The sequence below is a fragment of the Rhinolophus sinicus genome, linkage group LG03, assembly GCF_036562045.2.
Source record: "Rhinolophus sinicus isolate RSC01 linkage group LG03, ASM3656204v1, whole genome shotgun sequence".
NCBI lineage: Eukaryota > Metazoa > Chordata > Mammalia > Chiroptera > Rhinolophidae > Rhinolophus > Rhinolophus sinicus.
The window spans coordinates 4,709,710-4,734,885 of NC_133753.1; the positions used below are offsets into that span (position 1 = coordinate 4,709,710).

General features: G+C 42.3%; 1 protein-coding gene across 8 annotated transcripts in view; it reads right to left on the reverse strand.

The window, feature by feature from the left end:
• Positions 1 to 25,176, reverse strand: part of EML1 (EMAP like 1) — a 160,767-nt gene that overhangs the window by 16,666 nt on the left and 118,925 nt on the right. For 4 of the 8 annotated variants that reach the window (XM_019751591.2, XM_019751589.2, XM_074326941.1 and 1 more), the window contains 10 exons: positions 16,149 to 16,177; positions 14,902 to 14,958; positions 12,465 to 12,594; positions 7,886 to 8,035; positions 6,466 to 6,535; positions 4,645 to 4,755; positions 3,840 to 3,935; positions 1,980 to 2,114; positions 1,235 to 1,334; positions 3 to 157 (listed from right to left, as the gene is read on the reverse strand). In XM_019751591.2, the coding sequence (XP_019607150.2) occupies positions 3 to 157; positions 1,235 to 1,334; positions 1,980 to 2,114; positions 3,840 to 3,935; positions 4,645 to 4,755; positions 6,466 to 6,535; positions 7,886 to 8,035; positions 12,465 to 12,594; positions 14,902 to 14,958; positions 16,149 to 16,177 (1,033 nt within the window). The remainder of the gene's footprint in view (positions 1 to 2; positions 158 to 1,234; positions 1,335 to 1,979; positions 2,115 to 3,839; positions 3,936 to 4,644; positions 4,756 to 6,465; positions 6,536 to 7,885; positions 8,036 to 12,464; positions 12,595 to 14,901; positions 14,959 to 16,148; positions 16,178 to 25,176) is intronic. The other 4 variants (XM_019751593.2, XM_074326942.1, XM_019751592.2 and 1 more) reach the window with 1 other exon arrangement.

A 25,176-nucleotide genomic window follows, 5' to 3' on the forward strand; every position in this document is an offset into this window, starting at 1 on the left:
ACCTCGGTTTTATGAAGTTTCTGATAGTTTCCATTCCAAGAAATGAGCTTTCGGTCCTTCCCTCCTCCCGACACCAGCGTGCCGTCCCTTAACATACAAAGTGCAAAAATGCCACCCTCGTGGGCCCCTTGGACGGCATAGCTTATTCGATTCGTACCTAAACACACCAAGGACACCATCCTTAGAACTTTATGAAAAGGCTCACCTCTGCCCACCAAATCTCACGTTTGTTTTCAAGTCGAAATTGTGGGTTAGAACATCATTTGTAGCGTGAGTCTGCAAAGGATTCGATCTCTCCAAGTTCACAGAGCACTAGGCCAGCACGGACTGGATCTCCTCATAATTAAGGAAGACGGGCTAACACAAAGCACAGTGCGGCCAGAGCACACTGGGAGGACAGCTGGCTCAGACCAGGACTAGAGTCGGATGAGCTGAGTGTCTGGACACGTGACTTAACTGCCCTGTGCCTCAGTCTCTCCCTTTGTGTAACGGGCCCTCCCTGTTCATCCCACAGGGTTGTTCTGAGGGTGAAAGAAAATAATCTCGAGAGCACCCAGCACACAGGGTAGCAAGAGTACCACAGAAGACACCACACTAAACGGAAATTACACTGATGGACTGTTTCCACCTTCACCTCAACCCAGACTCTGAAAGCCCTGAGGGATGGTGTACTTTCCCTTTTTTCTTGACACATGGTAAGCGCGCACAAATGATCACTGAACTTAACTGAATGGACGTCTTCAACGTGAAGAACCCCCTTTACCACACTGTTTGCTCACCAAGTGGGAAATTCAGATCTGACTCAGCTGTGTGCCCACAGCTTCTAGGTGCTGCCTCGCACATAATCAGTACTCAATAGTGTCTGTCACATGCCATGTGACCCAGAACAGTCATTTAACTATTTCATAGCTAAATCAACAGTCACGGAATACATCATCATTACAATTTGTTAACAGATCTCCTAATAAAGCAGTTAATTCCATCATAGTATCTTGGACTCAATGAGCCTTTTAGAATGATAGCAGGTCAATGAACTCTAACCAGTTTTGTTTTCCTCTGTGCTAGTGTTATGGTTTCAAGTGACACATGCACACATGTATGTATAGACCGACATAACTCGGAATTTAATAGCAATCCTGGAGATTATATTAGTAGACAATTCTTAACAGAAGTCACATGTGGGCTGTTATAACGTTACCACAAAATGTTTGCTGTGAGAACCATCAATCGTTACCTTTTCCCCATATCAAGATGTTGCCACTTGAATCTCCGGTAATGGTGTCACCATTTTCAGAAAAAGTCACACAGAGGACAAACTTTGGCTTTTCTTGCTTCTGTAGAATATTGTAAATATATACATATATTTAGTCAAGACATGCTTTTTTTGTATTAATATTATCTGTAACCCCCAGATGGATAGTGCCAACTTCTGTCACCACACTGCATGCCTTTCGTCTTTATCGACCATTACGTAACTTATACCATGAGATTATCTGCTCCAAAACAAAGAAATTCCTGACAGTTGCAGACAATTTGAGCAGAGGAGGGTGTGGGAGGGGCCTAAGGGGCGGTCTGTGTTGTCATGACCATGGCCTGAGGAACAGGGGGCCCTGGCACCAGAAAAAAGAGGTCCTCTAACAGCCTCTGGGTATAGTGACAAATATCCCCACAGAGAAGAGATGCTGTCACGAGGCCCCCAAGTGGCCAGACTGGAAGGCACAGGGAGAATCTACTACCCTTAGCAAAGACGCGTTGCCCGACTGACCTCCTGAGTGCCTTCCTTCTTCCCTGTGTTGTTGGCCCACCCTTCCTTTTTGGCATCACCAGTGTCATCCACGAGACATAAGGGGCTCCCCAACTCTGTTAGGGATCCCAGGAATAGGCTTATTACATTCTAGGACTGGGGTGCCTCAAGGAAAAGTGGCTGACCACAAGTACACTCAGTGAAAAATAAAACTACAAGTGTCTTTTAACTTTACCTCAAATAATCCTTGCTTCTTAACGAGGGCGTTTCCTTCTAGTGTCCAAAAGTACAGATGCGATTTTCCACAGGTGACTATTATATTGGTGTCCGTGGGGTGGAAATCCGCCGCAAATACAGCTTCATTAGAACACTGAGCGAAACAGGAGAGTCAAATGTCCCAAATCTCTAAGACACTTAGGAAAATAAAACCTTAACCACAAATAAATAACGCATGAAGTTAAGCCCAAGCCTCTTCATTTTTCCCTATTTAACTCATCTTCAATGAACACGAAACTTATGTTTGCTGTGGGCTTAGCCTCTCCCTGTCTGTCTCTCCCACTGGACAGTAGCCTGAGGATGACGTACAGAGCTTTCGCTCCGGGTGGGCTTCTCAGCACCTGGCACAGAGAGGCCCGTAGAGTGTGTTCACTGAAGGAGTAGCTTAAGGGCAGCTGGGGACTCAAGAACTGCCAGAATTGCTCTCCTCTGCCCAGCACGGATTCCCAGCCCTGGCTGAACAACAGAATCAGCTGACGTGTGTTAAATGCACATGTCACGCCTTGACCCCACTTAGTGGTTGGAACCTCTGGAAAGGGCCCAGGAATCTGGATTTTCGATGGCTCCATTGCTCCTGGCTCATGCTGGCTGCCATGTCTGCCCTGGGAGTCCCTCCTGCTCCAGCTTCTGGGACTGTGCTGGTGGGTGGGTAACCGAGCTGGAGATCCAGGTCCTTGGGCGTACCTCATTACCCCTCACCCATTATCAGATTTCCAAGACCTGCATCCTGGTTGGATGAATCACGCCATGATTGTTCCTTTTACTTGATAATTCAGTTATACCTTTTAAAACCTGAATAATAACTTGCCTCTGATTATATCCAACCTAGTAACATAGCAATAACTTAAATACTTGACCAGACTATTAGACGGCAGGGCTATAGCATGAAAACAGGTATTAGGAAACGCTACAAATTAGCACACAAGGGCTGCATCCCAACATGCAAGAAAGTTAGGTAGGTAATGTGATCCAGTGGTAATCCTAATGTTAGGTCAGTAGGGCGCGCCAACGGTAATCTTAATGTGAGGTAAGTAGGGTAATCCAATGGTAATCCCCATGTTAGGTTAGTAGAGTGATACAATGGCAGGCATAGTATTAGGGATGTAAGGTTATCTTAGGTTAATGGACGCCAGGATGAGAAATCTGATGTCAATTCTATCAAACAGATTGAATCCTGATTTAACAGGAGGAAAACATAAGAAAGTTTAAGGAAAGTTCATTGACATATTATGTAGAATGGACAAGAGGTGGTAAAGAAAAGCCTACAGGTCATCGCTGCAGGCAGAGTCCCATGGGGGGACTGGGGTCTGGCAGTGGCACACGCTTGTCTTTCCTGAGTGCGCTCAGCTGTGGACAAGCCCCACACTGGCCATGCTGACCTCGCCCCCGCCCTCGGCCTGCTCCCCTCCTGGTCCCTGCCTGATGGGGCAGCGAGCACATCTCAGAATCACACCTCCAGTGCTTCCTGATATGCAAGTACACAGGGGACCCTCAGCATTTATTGAATGAAAGCAAGAAAAAGGGAACAAGTGATCGATGGAATGAATTAAAAGAATCGTGTCTATAAAACAAGGTCGGAAAAACCCTACAGACCCTGTGAAGAGCGAAGGAAACCCTGCCAGAACTGGGGCATGGCCTCCTATGAGGTATGAGGGGCCGAGTCCAAGGGATTCTGGGAAGGTGAAGGGATTCTGAGGGCTACATGGGGAATGAGGGCCCACAGACCTAGTGAGAAGCAGGAAAGGGGTCGGGAGCCAGTGGGATGAGACGGCTCCAAGTGGGGAACTGAGCGCGGAGCCCAGCACAGGCATGGACAGACCTTCACATCCGCTAGCCGTTCTTCTCTCTGCCAGTCCCACACGGAGAGCACGTGGTCATTCGAGTCGTCCACCGCGCAGAGATTGCTCCCTCCGTTCTGGAAAACAAAGGGTTTCACAGGAAGACTACACTGGAGAATAAAACAGGTTGAGCTTGATTCACAATGAACATTCATCTTATTTTTAATAAAGAGTCCTCTACATTTTAGTTAAAGAGTATGTACCCGCTGCTTTTGAGACCTGCTCACTTGGGCAGGCAGACAGACAGGGAGAGCAGGCAAAGGTTGTACGAGGAATGAGGGCCCTGGGGGTGAGGCATGGGGTGTTTGGATGTGAACATGTACGTGTGTCTGGAATGTAAGTTTCTGAACTGGCTGAAGAAGTGGTGGGATGGGTAGATCTGTTGAACAGGCACGTCCTAAGGAAGCCTGGGAGACCATGCGGCCCATCCAACCCCTGCTCTGCTCACAGTGAGCCAGTCCCTGGGTGGATAGTAGAGGTGCTGGAGCCCCCTAGGGAGGGGCAGATGAAATTCAAGGCCAGAGCAGGCAAAACTGCCTCAGGAACCTGAAGAGTGTGGCTGCAGGGCCTCTTTCCATCACCACACGCATGTCACTGGAAACGTCTGATGGGAGGTGTGTGGCCTCTGAATGAGGGGACCTGGGAAGCAGGAAGGTCTCGGAGTCTGATCTGCACACTCACTGGGTGGGTGGTCACCCAAGGTGTTAACTGTCTCCCTCTTCAGCCTTGAGCTGATTCTCTCCTCCCTAGGGATAAAGGCTGCAGGACCTACAGGCTCATACTTACAGATTTGGAGAATGCAATGCAGGTGACGGCTCTGTCAAAAAAGCCAGTTCCGATGACATGCAGTGTATTCAACGTCACGGAATCCCAGATGCGTACATGGGGGGGCAGTTGCTGTTTAGAAAAAAACGCACCCCAATTGTGACGGATATGCAAATTTATCTTTACCTTGACGCTACAAGATTATTTCAGTTTTGTCAAAACAAAAGGTCTTTTTCTGCATTTGAGAACTCTGTCTTTTAACATAAAGGAAAGATTCCCAAGGCTTCAGGAGGATATGGCCACTGTGACCGATTTAACCTCAGGAGAGGTCTACCACGTCTTAAATTTTGAATAGCCAATTCTTGATAACTACAGGAATATTTTAATTTGTACCTCTGGATGTGTCTGAATTTTAAAAAGGAAAAATGAGAGGCAAAATGGAATCTCATATAAGGGTTATTCTTATAAAACATGTGTGGATTCATCAAGACTGGGGCACCACCAAAGAGTTTTAAGGGCTCCCTGGGCCCCATAGGAGCACACCGGACTATCAATTATATAAAAGTAAAATTTTGAATTGTTCTGACTTAGTTCAAAATCCTCTCAATTGTGTTCCAACATGGTTTAATACTAATTTTTCTCTTCCTCAGCAGAAGAAAGCATTCCAGAACCAACAGCAGATTTATCAAGAAAAGGCCTAGCATTGCACCTAGAGGACAGAGTGGGTCAGGTGCAGGCGGGGGAGGCTCTAGTTTGAACTTGTCTCTAAGGAGCTGGGCGTCTGTACACAGTCCCTCGGCCTCTCTGGATTTCTCTGTATGTAACTTGAAAGGGATGGCTCAGATGGTGATCACATTTTCTCTGGCTCTAAAATTCTAATTAATTTCAATGCCAGAAACTGAATTACACTTCTAATGCACTAGAGGGAGGAAAAATGGCTTACTACTAATTTCGAAGAACTTTTAAAGGTCATTTAACATAAAAAAAAAAAAAATGACGACTCTGTTCCACTATGCATATTTACATAACAGTAATCTGATTTCTACTGTTCCTGTTACCGCTTCTCAGGTGAAGAATTTTAATGGAAAATAGCATAAGGTTAATATTTAAAATTTGATGTTACTGAAGTATTTTCTGAAAAATGGTAGCATTCACGTTTCCTGGAAGAAAACATGTTGATAAAAATGGAAGTATTTTATGTAATTAGTTTCAGATCATACTTTGTGCAATAATAAGCTATAAAGGTAAACATCCAAAAAGCTGCAAGGAGTTTTGGATAAGACATGACAATGACCACAGTCTGTTGTAAATAGGTAACTGGAAGCCAGTTTTGAATTGTTCTCTATTGGTTAAATTCCACTAGTTCCCCCTCTGATTCTTTAAAATACAAATTAAAGTCTTGCTGAAGGGCTCACAAAATTTGTGATAAAACTCCCACAGATTTTGTGGATCACACACAGACACAAACTCCATGGGCTGAAGTCATAAACAGGGATTCACACAGAGGTTGCCTGAAATTCACTGAAGAGGCAAAACGTCCATATCGAATGATGATTTCTTATGATTTTAACTTTACTTATTAAACATTTATTTTAACGTTTATCATATATGTATGTAAATATCCTAAGAATTAATGAATGCTATTTATAAATCGGTTAAAATTAAGGTGAACTCAAAGGGTTTTTATACGTCACTGGAAAGATTTTAATTTGCAATAAAAAATTCTAACGAGGGATTAAGAGGTATTCAGATACTTTATACCTAAGCAGGCTTATTCATCAGCGACACGTTCTGTTGTGGTACCAGTTTATTACAAAAATATGAAAAGAGAATGTAACTCACTTTTCCATCCTTAGACGTGCCTGCGACTTGTCCTGTTGCTATAGTGATCTTATCAGGATGAACTGCTAGGCTGAAAAAAAAAGAATATTTATAAAATACCTACTCTGTAAAAGTAAGCTTTACTTTTTCCTTGATCAAATATAATCTAGTTGAAAATTTAAATATAAGAAATACATAATGCCCAACTTCTTACAGACTGACAACGAATTCTCTGAGCACCCCAATGACCTCAGACAATTAGTGCCTGTTTCATTTCATCTCAATTCCTTCACCTCCAGAGATATTTCAAACTCAAGGAAAAAGCATTCTTTACTTGCAAAATACCATTTCAATCTCAGAACCACTTAACTGGTCTGCAAGCTTTACTGAGAAGTCATTTTGAGTACTGCAAACAGCAAAGATAACATCTTTCCCCAAAAGGACTTTTATAATTGACCAGGAACCTAGGACAAATAGAAATACATAAATCCATTGTTTCATCCACCCATCCTTCCAAGATACATAAAAACCCACCTATAATGAATTATGAGAAAAGCACACCCAGACATAAACATGAGGGAAAACATTTTTATTTTTATTAAAAAATAAAGACCCAAATTAGAAGCTGTTAGCATGAGATGTAGGAAGAAGGCCTCCAATCAGGGGTCTATTAGAGCCATTGTTCTAGGTAACATGATTGGTTAAGATTACGTGTTTTAAGGATAGAAAACTAAAAAGGTGTCTTAGAGAGCCAGGTAGCTACCGTGTTTCCCCGAAAATAAGACCTAGCCGACAATCAGATCTAACGCGTCTTTTGGAGGAAACATTAGTATAAGACCCGATCTTATATAAGACCCAGTTTTATAGTAAAATAAGACCGGGTCTTATATTAATTTTTGCTCCAAAAGACGCATTCGAGCTGATTGTCCAGCTCGGTCTTATTTTTGGGGAAACAGGGTAGTAGACGATACAGACATGAAGAGCTTTTCTCAAAGATCCTATTTTCTCAAATCCCTTTTCTTCTCTTTATTTCAATGCCAGAAACTGAAATACACTTTTAATCCACTGGAGGGTGGAACAAATAAATGGCTTACTCCTAATCTTGAAGAATTTGTAAAGGTCATTTAACACTAAAAAAAAAAAAAAAAATGACGACTCTGTTCCACTATGTGTATTTACATAACAGTACTCTGATTTCCACTGTACCTGTTACCTCTTGTCAGGTGTAGACTTTTAATGGAAAATAGCATAAGGTTAATATTTAACATCTGATGTGATTGAAATCTTCTCTGAACAACGGCAGCATCCATGCTTGCTGGAAGACAGCATGTCGATAAAAACAGAAGTATTTCACGTAGTGTCAGATGAACTCAGCACTGACCTCCTTTCTGCTAAGACTGTGTCACAAGTGTCACAGGCACCCCAGTTTTGGAGGACTCACCACTTCACGTCATCATTATGGCCGGTGTAATGCCTCTGAAGCTGTTCCTCCACGTTGTACAACACGACCACTGACGCGATGAAATACACCGTCTCACCCGTCGGAAGCAGATACAGGTTATTCCGACAGTCGCGGCCCCGGTAGCCGTAGCTTCGTGTATGTCAAGGTAAAACATTTTGTTTTCTTTTTAACACCTGACAAAACATCAGCTTTATTGAATAGGCATAGGCAATAAAATTCTATGTGACTATTGCCATCAATTTCAGAAATTTAAATAACATTAAATTGTAAATACTCTGCCAAATATATCTGACCCTCCCCTCCCATATAGGCAGGCAATACAGTTGGAATTGGTCATTGACTTAATGTGAGTATTTTGCAGTGTATAATGCGCACCCATGTTTTTGGACCAAACTTTCAGGGGGAAAAAAATCTTTCATTTTAATTTTTTAATTCAAACTTTTATTTGTTTATATTTAGGTACTTGTTTTTTGTATTTTAAAGGAATTTTAGCATTTATTTATTTATTTTTAAGATTTTATTGGGGAAGGGGAACAGGACTTTATTGGGGAACAGTGTGTACTTCCAGGACTTTTTTTCCAAGTCAAGTTGTTGTCCTTACAAACTTAGTTGTGGAGGGTGCCATTCAGCTTCAAGTTGTTGTCCTTTCAGTCTTAGTTGTGGAGGGTGCAGCTCAGCTCCAGGTCCAGTTGCCCGTTGCTATTTGCAGGGGGCAGAGCCCACCATCCCTTGTGGGACTCGAGGAGCTGAACCGGCAACCTTGTGGTTGAGAGCCCACTGGCCCATGTGGGAATCGAACCGGCAGCCTTCAGAGTTAGGAGCATGGAATTCTAACCGCCTGAGCCACTGGGCCGGCCCTAGCATTTATTTTTTAACATAGTATAAGAAATTCTATGCAACACAAATAATTACAAAACATAAGAACAGATATAAGGTACAAGAAATTTTATGTACGGGTAACAAATTTATGATATTTACACATCATAGAAGACCAAGAACTCTTCATCATTGCAAGTTCATCATAAGTTCAACAAAACTGATTATCATACTCCAGGGTGTTATTTTGCATACAGATATCATTATTGATTTCTAGTTACACTTTTAACTCATAAGTATAAATAAAAGAATTAAAAACATTTATATAGATATGGAATTAGTCCTACCCATGTATAATGCACATCCTTATTTTTCCCTTACAAATTTGGGCAAAAAAGTGCATATTATACATGGCAAAATATAGTACATACTTTTTTTAACAGTACAAAGTTTTGTTTTTAGAAAGTATTATATTTGTAGTTTTGTTTTTAGAAAGTATTATATTTGGAAAGCTGAATTTTTCAGCTTGATCAAAAATGATAACTTATTATTTTATTTACTAACAGTAACTGATCAGCATTCGTAAAATCACTGGGAAATGAACTCTTTTCAGTTTAGTCCATCAATCACAGATCTGGGAAGCAACAGCCAGGGAACAAATTTATTTGTTGAACTGTTGGAATTTTACGTGGATGCTTCTTCACACCTACTCTGCCTTTAAATTTTGCTAAGCTGGTGTTCTAAAAGGCTGACAACCAAAACATTCTGCTAAACCTACCACCCTGACTCCAGAATTAAATTCACCTGCAGCTGCAGTTTGACACTAATTCCCAGGAATGCTGGAATGTTTCACACCAATTTTTGTTTCTCTTTCTTTTCTGCTGCCTGTCCTGGGTAACGTTATCACACGACTTGCTCAGATCTACTGAACTATCTATCACAAGAGTCCCTAGTATGTTCACTTTTGCTCTCAAATCTCTGATCTTTCCAAGGCGAGGGCTTGGCTCTGGGAACTAGAATCAGAAGGAACAACAGAGCCAAGTGAATCTGTCGTCTTTTAACTCTCCATGTTGTCATCTTGAAACACGAAGCTACAACTGGGAACCGAAGTGGCCATTACTCTGTGGATTAATAAGAGATTCAGCCTGCTTCTAGAATCCTGATTGGGAAATCAATCGAATCCTGATCGTAGTTTGTGGCTTTTGTAGCTTGTTTGGAAAACTAAATATTAATATATGTGAAAATGTTACTATTATTCCACATATGAAGTAGTGTGAGGTTATCAATCCTATTCCAAGAAAAAACTTCGAGCTGTGAAGTTCCTTATGTTTTAGGGTATTTAAAAAGAAATTTTAAGATACTGACAATTGACTTTTACGTACCTCAGCAAAGTCAATTATAAGTTTATTTTTTACTATAATCTTAGAGCTAGATCTTTTACATTACAAAAGTACTTGTAAAAGGTACAAACCACACACACATACAAACAAAAGGTAAAAAAATTAGGTCTTTACAATTGTACATAGAATGTTTTTACTGTAAAATTGAGTTAATGTATAAAATAATACTTTATGCCATAACAAATATACTAGAACTTACAAAAAAAAAAAAAAAATTAGGTCTTCCTTGCCCCAACCATTCCCAGCTCCTTAGGATAATTACTTCTGTTACTATCTTGGCATGTATACACTTCCGAACCTTGAAAACTATTTTGAGAGCAAAATATCATATGAACTTGGATGTGAAAAAATAACCTGGCAAAAAAAACCATTTATTTGGAGCAAATGCCACTGTTGCATATCTTCTAAAATATGAATAGGGAGTAGGCTAAACAAATGTGTTTTAAATAATACTTTCCAGATCTGATCGAATCAATTTAACCATTACTGACTTAAAGAACTGAATCACTTCAATTACGTGTGCCAAAATGGATTCCCAAATAGGTGCAGGTAAATGCTACGACATCTGAATCTGAAAACATAAAAAAAAGTATGTATTTGGGGGGAGAAATTAAGGTACAGATGATAATTCTAAAAAATTTCCAAAGAATATGATTCCATAATTTCAAATATACTAGTAATTCTTCTAACTGAAATTACAAGTTTCAATTTAAATGAACTTCTTATAATTTGTGTTCAGAGCATCACATTAAACTGGTACTCAGTAAATATTTGCTTGAGGGTAGAGAAAGGGTTTTTGCTCTTTGTCTTAGAATCTGCATGGACTGGAAGGTGGCCTCTGTAGGCGTCCTCTAACGTTAAAAATAAATTTTAAAAAAATGTAAGTCATGGGGATATAACGCACAGCACAGGAAATGTAGTCAATAATATTGTGATAGCGTGGTATGGTGCCAGATGGTTGCTGGACCTATGATGACCATTAGGTGTATAAATGTTGAATAACTATGATGTACATCTGAAACTAATATAATATTGTATGTTAGCTATATTTTAATTAAAATCTTTAAAAATTAAAATAGTGTTTTTAGCTTCAAAAACATTTTTTGGAGCTATAATGGGACAACTTTGAAAAATAAATAAATAAAATAAAATAAAAATAAAAAATAAGAAAATAGTCAAGTGAAGCCAAAGTAAACAAAAAGTAAAAAAAAGTAAATTAAATTAAAAACCAACACTTCATTCACCGTTTTTCCCAGGCTCTACTTTCTTGTCTTTCAGTGTTTTCTTCTCAGAAACTCATTCACTTTCCACATCCCACACTATATTCCAGCAGCTTGATTTCAAGACCGTTGGTCATATGGCTGACTCAGATTTTGTGGCCTAGATTTGGGGAGTGGGACGTTTCTTCATATTATAATTTTAAGTGATGTTATATCTATGCTCCATGTCGATTTTGTTGATGCCGTAAATTGTACTCTTCCCTTTAATACTTGGGTATCCATACTCTTGCGTCACTTCTTCAGTTAGTCAGTGTTAATGTGGAAGTCGGGTCCCCATGGCTGGCCGCGTCCCTACTTGGTTTGAAGAGGAATGTGAGTGCTTCCTTCCAGGGGATGGCTCTTCCTTCCTTCAGGTTTAGAAACTTTCTGCCAGCACAGTGTAGTGTCGACCTCTGATAATCTCACTTTCTCATGCATAAATTCAGTGTTTTCTTGCATTTTCACTGTTGTTTCCTTGTAAACATGTAAAGCTCCTGGCTTTTCCACTGGTCCCCGCAGAGTTGACTAAGTATATGACAGTTACTATGAAAAATAATCAGCACTTTTATTTTCATGAGAATCCTAAATTTTACCCATGTGTGATTATTTTCGCTAAACTTTCTTTTCTATAAGTTTTTCACTAACTTTATTTTATCATAAAAGTTAAAATCCAGGCCGGATGCTAGGGATACATCTTCCCATGACTCAAAAAAAAAACACACCAAAAAACACACACACAAAAAAAATCAGTCAGACAATCATATGACATTTTAGTACTTTCTTTTCAGGAAAATACAGTATATGTATTTGAGCAAGAACCACAAATACGGAATGACAAGTCACTGTCCCCATAATCAGCAGCTCTTGTGGGACTCCCTTGCGAGGACTCTACTGGGTTCTGACATGTGGCCAATTTTGTTAAATTAATTTTTTTAGTGTAAGTAGAACATTTTGCTCTTTTAGAAGCTTAAGAGCACTTAAGTTTTATGAATTTCTAACAGTTAAACTTCAAGCCAAAAGCATTCATCAACTGGTAACTTCAGCTGATCAGCTGTAAGACCTGGTCAATGAATAAAAGGATACACCCATTCCAGCTTGAGTCTCTTGGTTGGCAGTTCCATCTTTGCTTCCAAGTTGTAGGAATCCACTTGATCTTTGGGCAGGTACATGGTGACAGGGCGTCCACGAAGAAACATTTTTACATATCCTTCTTCTATGAAAAGAACAGAGATGTCAGTAAGATATCTCAGTGCCCAGTGCCTTAAAGCTATGTTAAGCCTTCTCTAGCCTTTCACTGTAAAAGTGAAATCTTTACCCTCATCTTGTTTACTTTTGATATTCTGCTTACTTAAGTCCATGGACTTATTGTAAGAAATTGTAAGAAATTTTAAGAAGCAGGAAAGAACTAGATTCCATTATTTTTCCATGAGAGATTTTAGTGCTTATATTTTCTTTATCATCAGGAGGGGGGAAAATGCCAGCCCCCCCAAATTACAACAAATACAAGAAATCCACTGAAAACTTTTATTGACTTCAATGTATATACAATTTCGATATCAAAATTCATAAAGTATCCTTCAACATTTAAAGTGGCTTGTTATATCGCAATGTAAAAATGTATCTTTATGTATCTCTTACATCGGACAATGTTTTCAAGTGTAAAGAACCCCGAATCCGCAGAAGTACATGCTAGGACGCATGCAAAAAGGAAGATGCTCAAGGAAAAGCTAGAAATGGGAAAGACCCATTAGAGAGAGGAACTGGGAGATAAAACTTTCTAGCGCAAACATTTTGATAATAAAGTAACTTTTGATGTTTTAATAAACTGTGGGGACAAAAGTAAAACTCAGTAATATATCAACATGGAGCGACTCCTGGACTTTTAAAAAGGAACAACTGAGGGTTTTCTGGCTAGCGTTTTTAGGACATGATAAGACCAAAGAAAATATCTTGTGAGCTTCTGATGAATTTGGTTCTGACTCAGAACGCGCTGCATTCTGCTGCTTCTGGAGAGCAAAGGACCGGGCCTTAGTGGCACTTAAATGGGACAGTTGGAACCAGGATATCTGTACATCACTCAACGGAAAAATCATCCACAGAGAGGAAACTGGGGAGGGAGCATCATGAAATCATTACAGTACCATTAGGTACCACGTTTACGAGTTAGTTTTGTAAGTCTTAGTCCTAAGGATTTTCAAACAGTGTCACATGCAACGTTGCCTAACAATCAAGAGGCCATCCCCGTTCTGTTACCGTGTGCATGCACTTCAGGTCTTGAATGCATGCATGTGACATACTCTTCACTCTGCATATGAAGTTGGACTTTTAAATAACAACCAGTACGTGTTCACTCCTGCTCAGTGCGCCAGTGGCGGCCCCGTGTTCTATGGATCCTCCTGTTAAGTATTTGCACTTGGTTCTGTCCTCCCCAGATCCACTGTGACGAGCCCATCTGAGACCCTGTCAGCGCAGGCTCTCTTACCAGTCCCCCAGGTCATCTTATATTCTGCTGCCAAACCCATTAAGGTACAAACTGGATTTCACTGAGTCTCCATCCAAAATCCTGCACCTGCTCTCTTACCTGCTGGATTCAAGGGTCAAACTGCCCTGCACAAGCAGGGCACATGGATTCTCCTCTCTGGCCAGACGTGTCTCTTCCTGACTCTACACATCTACCTTGCTCTATGCCCCATCCATGCTCTTCTCCTCGCCTGAGACCTCTTTCCTTCCTTAATCCTTCACCCAGATCCAAGCTCATCAGACTGTGTGACTAACCAAAGAACCTAAACGCACCCACCCAGTGGCCCTACAGAAGTAAAAAGAGGTACAGGCATGACAGAGCTTAAAGTTAACAGAAAAGTGACTCCATCAATTCTCTGTGTAAGGGAGGAATCACAGACTGCAGAGCAGGAATGAAGAGCTGACAACGCCACTTCCAGAATACACGAAATACCTCCTTGAGAAGACTGTAGTTACGGGCTGGTTACAAAGTCCTCCTGACTGAGGCAGCTTACTCATTGCACAAATCTAAATTATTGGACTAGCCAAAAAAAGCACTGAATTTAGTCTTGGAATTGTCGTGTACTGGTAACTCAGACATCCTATGTCTAGAATCAAAACGCAGCAAGAGAAAGCAATGTTTTTTCAGGCATGTTAGGAGAACAGCACACAGCCACCATACCCAGGGGTGCCGGGGGGAGAGGCCAGCAGCGGTGCAGGGACCATTTCAAACAGTGGACATCCAAGGGTTGTCCTATAGCTCTCTTAAGGTTTATACAGACTTTTTTAAAGTTCCTGTAATCAATCAGCCAATAATCAATCAAGATCCAAATTACAGCTACTCATTCAAACCCATCCAAGTCCAGGCTCAGGAGTGCTTTTAACTTAAATCCACGTGGTTTGCATCACAAAAACATTTTCATACAAGGAGAGACTCTGTTTGCCTGTATGAAAACGGTTTCTGTAGCCTGGTAACAGCTTTGCTCAGAGAGCTATGAGGTTGTTCAGAAAGGCCGCCTACCTTTGCAGTGTGTCACCCGGCGCTTCCCTTGAGCTTTCGGAGACAGACACAGAAGTGCTAGATAAAGAGATGGTGAAGTACTGCAGGGGCCCTGCCTGCCGCTCCACGAGCAGGGTGCTCACTGGCCCTCAGAGGGGCCACCTGCCGCCTGCCAGACACACCTGGACACACTGCCGGGATTCTGACAAGTACACTCAAGACCTAGTCTGCAGGCTTATGGCGCTTACATTTTCAGGGAGTAATTTCACGCTTCCTGAAAATGAAATAAAGACTAAAGCACATGCTGAGAAACACGAAATTCTGACTTTTATGTTTCATTTCTGAATTTAAGGAAAAATCTGGAAAAATTAAAATTAAATGAATTGACTATAAAACAAATAAGTCATGGGGAGATAATATACAGCATAGGAAACATAGTCAATAATATGGTGATAGCGTGGTACGGTGTCAGGTGGTTGCTGGACTTGTCATGGTGGTCAGTTCTTTGGCACAGAGCATATAATCAACAGTACAGTAATAACTCTGTATAGTGCCAGCTGGGTACTGTTGAATAACCATGATGTACTCCTGAAACTAACATAATAGTGTATGTTAGCTACATTTTAATAAAAATCTTTTAAAAATTAAATTAAATTAATTGATTTAAGTAATTTATATATTTATCAATTCTTTTGCATTTTAAACGCGCTTTTAAATAAGGTTAATATCCTAATAATAGCACCTACCTTATTATAAAATGTATTAAAAAAGGCATATGGACAGGTATATAATGAACTATTAGTTTGCAGTTTAGGAAAATCAAAGGCAGAAAAAGAAAAAAAAAAAAAGCTACTTTTAGACAAAGTTATGGCTTGATGCATCAGAAACTTTCCTTTTCAGAGAAACACGTGTTGCTGACAGGAGCCTCGTTAGTAAGGAAGGAATAACAGAGGCAACAGAAGTCTTTTAACCCAGAAACCCCTACAGTATGGATGTGGGTGGCATGTCACCCTGCCTCCTCATTGAGGTATCTTAAATCAGCTTTCAAGGGGGTCAGCAATGGGTTTAGTTTTTGTGACGGTTTTAAGGGCCGTCTCTGCGTGACCTGGGCCGCGGGACGCCCAGGGACAGGCTGACAGTCAGCCCCGACACAGCACCAAAGTTGTACGCGTCAAAAGTTGGCCCCTGAAACAGCTACTTATTTGTGCTGCAGGTTCTGAGGAGGTGAGTGAGGGGCACCCGCACAAAATTAAATGAGACTTACTTACCCGCGCTGAAGACAGGCTCCTTGGGTTTGCTGTGGAGAGAAAAGAACACCCGATTTTAAAGGGAGGCTGGGGGGCTCATCTCATTCACATGAGACCCCACAGTCGTTAGCTGCAGTGCTTTGTCACACGTCCTGCAGGAATGACACACATTAGCAAGAGAAACAGAACCATGTGACTGCAAAAACAAACGAGTGTGAACAGAAATGTCCAGAATCCCGGGTTCATCATTGGAAGCAAGTAAGTGTTCAGAGAAGGAAACCATTTGGCTGGTCACGATGGGAACAGCCCTGCCTAAATGTGTGAAAGGTTTGTTTTCTGCCCCAGGCTCCTCTGACAGATGATTGACAGCACTGATTTAAAAAAAACAACACCTAGCAAATTCTTGACAGAGGGTGTTTTGGGTGAGGACTTTTGGAATCACCTCCCAGCAGGGTGGCCACTGTGAGCAAGCCGAGAGAGGGGACGGTGAAAAAGAGGCAAGAGTAAGGAATAGCAGGGGACGGGGGCATCTCATTGGAGATGTGGGGGCCCCACTGTGGGCTCTGGCCAGGCTGAGACCACCCCATGACTGCACCTGGGAACCCAAATGCCCAAAGCCTTGAAGGTCGGGCCACAGATGGACTGAGGTCGTCCCCAGAGGCAAACTTCCCACTGGACAAGCCTGCGTGAGGAGTCCCCCTGCGCAGGACAGCACAGCCTGCCCCTGACAGCCACCTGGGGGACAGATGGTCACCCCCCCCACCTGCCAGACGAGGAATCGGTTGCTCAGGCAAGAAACATGCCCGATTTAAAGCCAGTTCTTCAGCCCAAGCCTGTGAGACTCCAACGTCCATGCCGTCTTCACTGGACGACCCTACTTCCCCATTACCTCTCGCTTTAAGACACAGAACAAGACATATTGATAAATGAAACCTGCACCTAAGGGGGCCTGTAGAGGCTCATAGATATTTCGTGTGTGCATATTTTAAAAAACATACCTGAGCAGATGTAGTTCTAATATGACCTCTCTCCTTTATTTTAAACTTGAAATACAATGGGAAACACCGCCAGTAAAATTACCCTTAACCCCAGGATGTAATAAATAATATGTTAATATCCTTGATTTGCAGAGAATTTTATGCAGTCCACCGGGGAAACCTTTACTGACGCTTTAGAAGTGTCTGCACTCTCTTCAAACGTGTTTTCTGTAGTTGGGTCTGCTACAGGCTTAGTTTTCTGAACTCTATACCTTTGGTCATTGAAAACAGTGCTCTGACCACTTGACACCTCCTTTTAGTGGAAAAGCCCAAGTCTTACATCGGCCTAGAAGGCCCTAAACAACCTTTCTGACCCCTTTACATTTCCGCCCCATCTCCCTTTGCTCTCCCCTCAGTCACTGAGTCCAGCCACCCTGCCCCAGCTGTCCCTCCCACATGCCAGGAGCCCGTGTCAGGCTCTGCCCCAGCTTCCCCTCCTCCTGGACGCCAGTGCCACAGCCAACCACATGGCCCCTGCGTGGGGTCTGTGCTCAGAGCCACTCCCCGGGAGGCGTCGTCTGATGCTCCACTCTGCCAGCTCAGCCAGCCCTGCTCCCAACCTTCCCCGACCCTCCGCAAGCCCCGTCGGCTTTATTTTTCTCTGGAGCACCATTAGCCACGCCTGTCGTTTGCTTCTCCCCATTAGGAGGTGAGCGCCAGGAGGGCGGAGGTCTGGGCTTTGCTGCAGGCTGGAACGAGGTGAGGTCTGGAGCCCGTGGGACTCCTCTCAGCTCTCCCTCCTCAGACTGCAGCAGGCCCAGCAGGTCTGTGTGTGGGCAGGTGGTCCTGCCTCTCTCCACAGCCAGACACACTGCTGCCTGGAACCTGGTGTGAGGCCCAGAGCCGAGGGCGTCCCCCTCCGTCCTCCCAACAGGACCTCAGATTGCACTCTGCACCACAGCTCAGGGCCTCTCCCTGCTTTCCCCATCCTTCCTACAGGGCTGGCAGCCACAGCCTGGCACCTATGCAAGGCCCACATGTGGAGGTCTCTCTCGTTTCTCCTGCTCTGCCCTCAGACAACAGCAGGCCGTGCCTGTGCCTCAGGGGCGGTGTCTTTCTGCACTCACGTCCTGCTCTCAATCTCTGCCACCAGCTCACTGGAGGTCTGTGGAAAAGGGGTGGGTAAGTGTGTGACGATGCCCCTTGCGCCTGGAGTCCCAGGAATTCTAAACTACCCTGCAGTCCACACGCAGCCTTTCATTATAAGCTTTCAGCTGCTCTCTTCTTACTCCAGCCACGAAGGCTCCCTCTTCCCGCAGCTGTGCGGCCTGTCCCTCCTAAGATGGGCTTGTCACTTTTTGGACTTTAGTTCATCACATTACTCTGTGACTTCGGTGGGTTTAAAATAGCTATGGTTTTGTAGATGCCCCAGCTTGTTCTCATGGTTGTGGGGTAGCGACATTTTTGTGCTTTTCTAAGTGGAAGCATAAGCCTTCCCTCCGAACTTTATACTGTGTATTATCACACTCACAGGCAGGGTAAGGACACAAGAGGAAAACCTTAAACAGAAAACTGCAAAGCATGATGACAGGAAGCCAGGTGGGCAATCAGAAGACAGGAAGCTATTTTCTCCATCTCGACTTTGATCACAGAAGTAGAAAGATGCAGAAGCCATGAACATGGAAATAAGCCACCCAGAACGTTCTTTGGAGAAGGAAAAGAGCAATTACAGATCATGTTCCTCTTAATCTGTAGAGGAATGTGGACGCCAAACATAGGGAGGCCCCGGGACTTGTGACGCTGCAGCAACGTACCACGCAGAATGAACGGTCTCCGTGAGATTAGAAAAAAGCAGCGTGTGTGTTGATGCCTGAAGATCACTGAGAGAGGTACCAGGCAGTTCTAATGTGCTCACATTTCTTTAACACTTACTCTAAACTCTGCTTCATTTTTTGGTATATTGTATGTAGAAAACATACTATTGCTATATTTCATTATTTTAGAAAGTTCAATTTTTATAGAAAAAAATACTATATTTACTTTAGAATCCATTATCCCTGCCAATGCACCATCTTTCCTGAGAGGGAAGAAGAGTAACTGGGAGAGGAAACGTCACTCATGTGTGCAAGTTTTATCAATACACACCCCTGCAACCTGACAATGAATCTTCCCAGCTGTGGAGAGAAGGGCAAACCCCCAGGACGTGTGATGATAATAATGATCCAAAATTAAGGACAGTGTGGCCTGTGGTCACATTTAGCTAACTGGAGCCGTGCACTGGACACACGTCCTTTCCCAAACTCCCCGTCAGTGGAGTTGAGAGTGGGCCCTCAAACCCAGCACTATTTGAAACGTGCTTGGGCTGTGAATTCACTTGGCACAGGAGAGGATGGCCTCTCGAGGTGTTATGTAATTTGTCTCTGATTACCCACTGCTAGGTGTGAGCTAAATGGAAAAATTAAGTGGGTGACTTAAGACTGCGTCGACAGCCAGGGCATGGCTCTGTGTGGGCAGTGAATAGGCACTGGGACCAGATGAGATGTCACTCATCCTTCTCTGAGTATGGCGTCAATACAGATGCCCCCCCCCCCGGAGCTCAGGAGAGAAGTAAGGCCAGAGGAAAGAGCAAGGATTTCCCCTCTGGCAAGTAAACCCTCATCTCTTGGCTATTCTGACACTAGGCTGAGGCCAATATCTGCAAAATGAACAGTGTTGCAATCCGGGACGGATTTTACTGCTGTGTTTTGGCAGGAAGGAGGTTGGCTGGAAGAACGGGGCTCCCAGTCCCTTGGGCCGGTGGGTTCAGGAGACTGTCCTGAGGACTCTTACAAGCACTAAGCAGGACCCGGGGCCTCACAGAGGATGCAGGTAGCCAGGAGTCTTCATCAGACCAGTGGCTGGATCTGGAGGCAGCAGGACGAAACCAGACAGTTGGCCCAAGGAAAAGCTCCCACCCTCACACCCATGAAGCAGTCACAGCCCTCTCCGTCTCGTAGCGGCAAATCCCAGAGAATGTTCATTGTGGGCTTTGGGTGCAGGGACTATCGCATTGGGCCTGTTTTCCTCTTCATCTGCTAAAACTCCCACTTGCTACAGTGCAGACGGGGTGTTTGTAAGGAGGAGAGTCCAGCGCAGAACGAGCAGTCACTGCCGTCCTTCTCCCTGAAGGGACCTCCACGCAGCACTTTCACTTGTTACCTAATTTACCCCAAGTTCCCGAAAGAGGGCTCAGCCACTACCTGGCTGGGTAACAGGGCGCCCTGGGCAACCAGGATTAGAACAGAACTGACGGGCCAAATGCTGTGTGAGCAGACATACCTGCGCTTGAAAACGACCGGTAAGGCTCGATCAAAGAGGAGAACCTCTCAAAGTGAAACGTTCTTTCTCTGTGACTTAGCCATCTATGAAACCTTAGCTCTCAGCACGCACTTCATAACTCCTTTTGAAAAGGACTTCACGCGATGACATGAAATTCCGCTGGAAGTCAAAATATTCTACCACGGAAGTGATGCTTGTTTATATAAATTGCCCTTCAGCAGCTTTTTACTTGAAATAGGGTCATTTAGGAACCATCTATTCACAATGTTTGGAAGTCACTGGAGACTTTATTGAAAACAAAAAGTACGGCTTCGTAGACATTTCCAACCAATACTTCCAGCTCAACACGGCGGAAGGAGCACAGACAGTCGTTTCACCCCCACAAGCCTGTTTCCTTCCTTTACAAAACGGGGATAAAACCAGCGAGAAGTAGATTAACTAAGTTGTGTGAAAAAGTGCCCAATGCATGGCTATCAATTAATATTACTTCCTTCTTCCTCCTAATTTCACTGACAAGAGCCAACATGTATTTCTGGGCTCTTCGCCTAACACCTCAAAACAAGAACAACATAAAAATAACTAATAAGTGTTAACTTATTAGTTTAATATATAGTAAAAGATAAATGAACCTGGGCCCTGAAGAATGAAACAATCTCTTCAGTTAAAAAAGAAAGAAAGAAAGAAAGAAAGAAAGAAAGAAAGAAAGAAAGAAAGAAAGAAAGAAAGGAAGGAAGAAAGAAAGAAAGAAAGCCAGCCAGCCTAATTTGTCACCCAATTTCTAGTGCAAAATGTTTCAGAATCTAAAATGTAACGTTAAAATCATCCACCAATAGGTGGTGCTGTTTACATAGCTCTTAGTTTAAAATTAAATATATAATGTCCTTTTATTCATTCATTCATTCAACGAATATTTACTGAGCACCTACTGTGTGCCAGGCACTATGCAAAGTACCAGTGATACAAAGAATAGTGATACAGTTTCTTCCTCCCAAAGCTAAGTGAGGGCAAGGAGGGCAAGGGGTGTGGGCGAGGGGGGAGTGGGGAAGAAGTTACAGTTACAGATGAAGTTCATGGGCAGGTACAAAGCAACCTGAAAGGCACCTAACTCAGACCTGAGAGCTAGGGCCGGCTTCCCACAGGAAGGGGCAACCCGAGCTGGGCCTTGAAGGATAAACTGGAGTTCCTCCCAACACATGCAAGCATTCTTCCCTGCCAAATTTCCAGACACACACATGTGCCACTCAGTAGAAGGAAAACCCTCCCCTTACTAGTGCTAGATGTGTAATCCACAAAGCTATGCATTTGTGTGGGTCGTCTGTATCTGTTTTACTTTACAATAAAAAGATTTTTCTAAAAATGCTATCTTCTTACTTAGATTTACATTTCTTTAAGACTGAGTGTGATTATTTTTTCATTAGCTAATTGGTATTTGTATTTCTTTTTCAGTGAACTGCCTTTTCAAACACTTTACCCATTTTTCTACTGAACTGTTGTCTGTTTTCTCACTGGTTTGTGTTGAGTCCTTTGGAAATTAAGGAAACTGGCTTTTTCAGTTGCATGTGTCACTAATGTTTGTTGAGAGAATGAATCTTTGTGTACAAATCCTTCCACTTCTCACCGAGCTCTAAACTGTTTTCTGTACATACCATGTTTCCCCGAAAATAAGACCTACCCGGACAATCAGCTCTAATGCGTCTTTTGGAGCAAAAATTAACATAAGACCCGGTATTATATTATATTATATCCAGTCTCATATTTATAAGACCGGGTCTTATAGTAAAACAAGGCCCGGTCTTATATTAATTTTTGCTCCAAAAGACGCATTAGAGCTGATTGTCCGGCTAGGTCTTATTTTCGGGGAAACACAGTCGTAGGCGCCCAGTAAGTAGGCACTGCTGTGGAATTGAATGAGTAAGGTGATAGAAACGTCCAGAACCTCTGAGTCCTCCCTCTTCCGGGTGGGGTGAGGGCAGAAACAGGAGTTGGAAGACTATAAAATGTCCCAAAGAAGAGAGGCACTTCCAGACTGGGGAGTGGCAGGAGCAGGGGTGTGTGCACATCGGTTCCAACACTTGGGAAGAGAGAAGGTGATAAGCGCAGCTACCATTTACGCTGTGCCAACAGTAGGCAGGCTTGTGCAAGGGATTCTATGTACATGATCTTATTTAATCCTTAAAACAGCCCTGGGAGGTAGGTAGTATTTTTACTGGCACTGAGGAAACCCCAAAGAGACGAACTTGTTCACAGTCACACAACAAGAAGGGGCAGAGCTGGGATTAACACTTGCTGACGGCTGTACCACCCTGTCCTTTTAACCTTTTCTGTTATATGGATTGGGGCAAAAATATTTATTCAACAAAAGTTTACTGTACACTTACTATGTACCAGGCCTTGTTCTAGATGTTGGGCTGGTCGGATCGGACTGGAAAAATCTTGTTGGTAACCGGATGTCTGACTAAAGTACATTTAGATAAGTGGTGATCCACAACTAAAATAAATGGTGACCTAAAATAACATTGTGAGAGTATATTTACTGACACAAAGAGATAGTTATAGAGTAAAAGAAAAAGACGGTTATAAGACATATGCAGAAGAGTATAATTTATGTCAAAATGATACACTACACCCTAGAAACAAAACTAGATGGAAATGTAAGAAAATGTTAGCTGTGTGTTCTGAGCGGTGAGATTATAGGTGATAACCATTCCCTCTTTTTTGTGCATCTGGGTTTCCTAAAACACGTTACTTGTGTAATACATAAATTATCTCAAAAAAGAATAAAAATCTTGCTGGGCAAAGTGAGAGCTGGACCTCAGGGCACAAGAGAGGATGAGGAGCCAAGAGATGAAGGGCCCTGAACCCTCGGCTGAGAATTAACATTGAGATTGCAGTGACGCTAAAGTAAAAGAAGAACAAATCTGAAGGTCTCGAGGTATCACTCGAAAGACTATTCCATCAGATGCTAGAGCTTTAGAAAGGATGGAGCTCAGTATCCAGCTCAGTGGTTCTGGACCTCTTAGTTTGGCTAAAATGGTCAGTATAGGTGTTCAGGTTGTGCACTGCAAAAGGTCATCGAAGGGACCACATTCATAGGGTAGACAACTTTAATATTTTGAACTTTTTTTCATATTTGTCGACTCCAAAGATGGGAAGTTGATATGTTCGTTACAACAAGGTTTCTAGCAGATGGCTGAAACATTTCTTGTTCTAACAAAATCAGCCCATTACCAAAACTTTCTGATGGAAAGTGTCCTGCTTACAAAGTTGACAGAACTACAAAGGGTGAACCAGTTTTATAATTGAAACAGTTTATCAGTCTAATGACATCTAACATAAACTGTAGCTGTTTTTCTGTGTGAAAAACACACTTTTTTCAATTAAAAAATTCCTTATTGGATTAATATACTAGCTACATTAGTACAGGACATTCATCAGAATGTTACTGTCGATTCTCTATTTAAATTCAATAAGTACTTTATTAAGACACAAATCACTATATAATTGTTAATATTCATTTACCATCAATAATATATAAAGTAAGTATTACATTGTTATATACTGCTTTTGTTTGGTCAGTGCAAAGATTAAGTGCTATTAAAATTTTGTGGCTTGTTACCAGCAAAGTATTGTAAAATGTTAACATAAAAGTCTACAATGTCATATGAGATTGTCAAATCCAGAGGCCATTTCCAAAGAAAATGAGATACAGAAGCAAGAAGACTGAAACTATCATAAAGAATATAGTTTCTATGAAAGAAAACCTGAATCATTTTAAAATGAGTTATTATATCTGGGAAAATGTGAATGTTCAGGATCTCAAAGCCATTATTATTTTAGGGTAAACAGTAAGATGTGTATAATTTATACGGAGTGGCTTTATATTTGCTATAATTATTATTATTGAGAAATATATATATCCTGATGTGGAATTCCTTTTCTTGAGTAAAAGGAGCCTTTTTCTAATTTTCAAAAAGCATCATACGTGCTAACGACAGCTTTATACTGAGTGTGTGGCAACTGTGAGCTTTGCAGCCAATAATCTGTGACCGATACCAGTTAAACCTCGGTCGGCCGTGTGAATGACTTGCTTCTTCTACAAATCAGGCCAGATCCAAAGTGACCCCTCTAATATCATCATCCTCACTCACTTGCATCGTGATGAGCTTTCCTGAATCACACACAACCTGCAGACCAGCTTCTTCCTCTCTTCTTTTTGCTTTTGAAGATATGCCGTCTTCCAGCTGCCACAGTGCTGATAAGCAGGCTGAAGTAATTCCAGCTTTTGAGACTTTGTATGTAACCTTTTTTTTTTTAAAGCCTGACTTTCAGGACCGGTACCCAGTGTCAAGGTATCTTGGTTCTGTTGTGTTTTTTTTAATTTCATCCATCTTCCCACCCACTTCCCTTTTGGCAACTATCAGCTTGTTCTCTGTATCCATGGGTCTGTTTCTGTTTTGTTTTGCTTGTTCATTTGTTTTGGTTTTTTAGATTCCACATATAAGTGAAATCATACGCTATTTGTCTTTCTCTGTCTGACTTAGTTCACTGAGCACAGACCAGCTCATTCTGATGTGACATTAATAACCATGAGAACCGTGAGGTTTACGATACTTTATTTCCACCTACCTACTTTTAGATTTTGCTGAAATCTGGGTGGAACTCACAGGACTGTGGGACTTATGTGGATGTAATTTAACGTGTGTCAGACCAGAAAAAAAAAAAATAGACAAATAACTTCAGATGTCATCTAACAG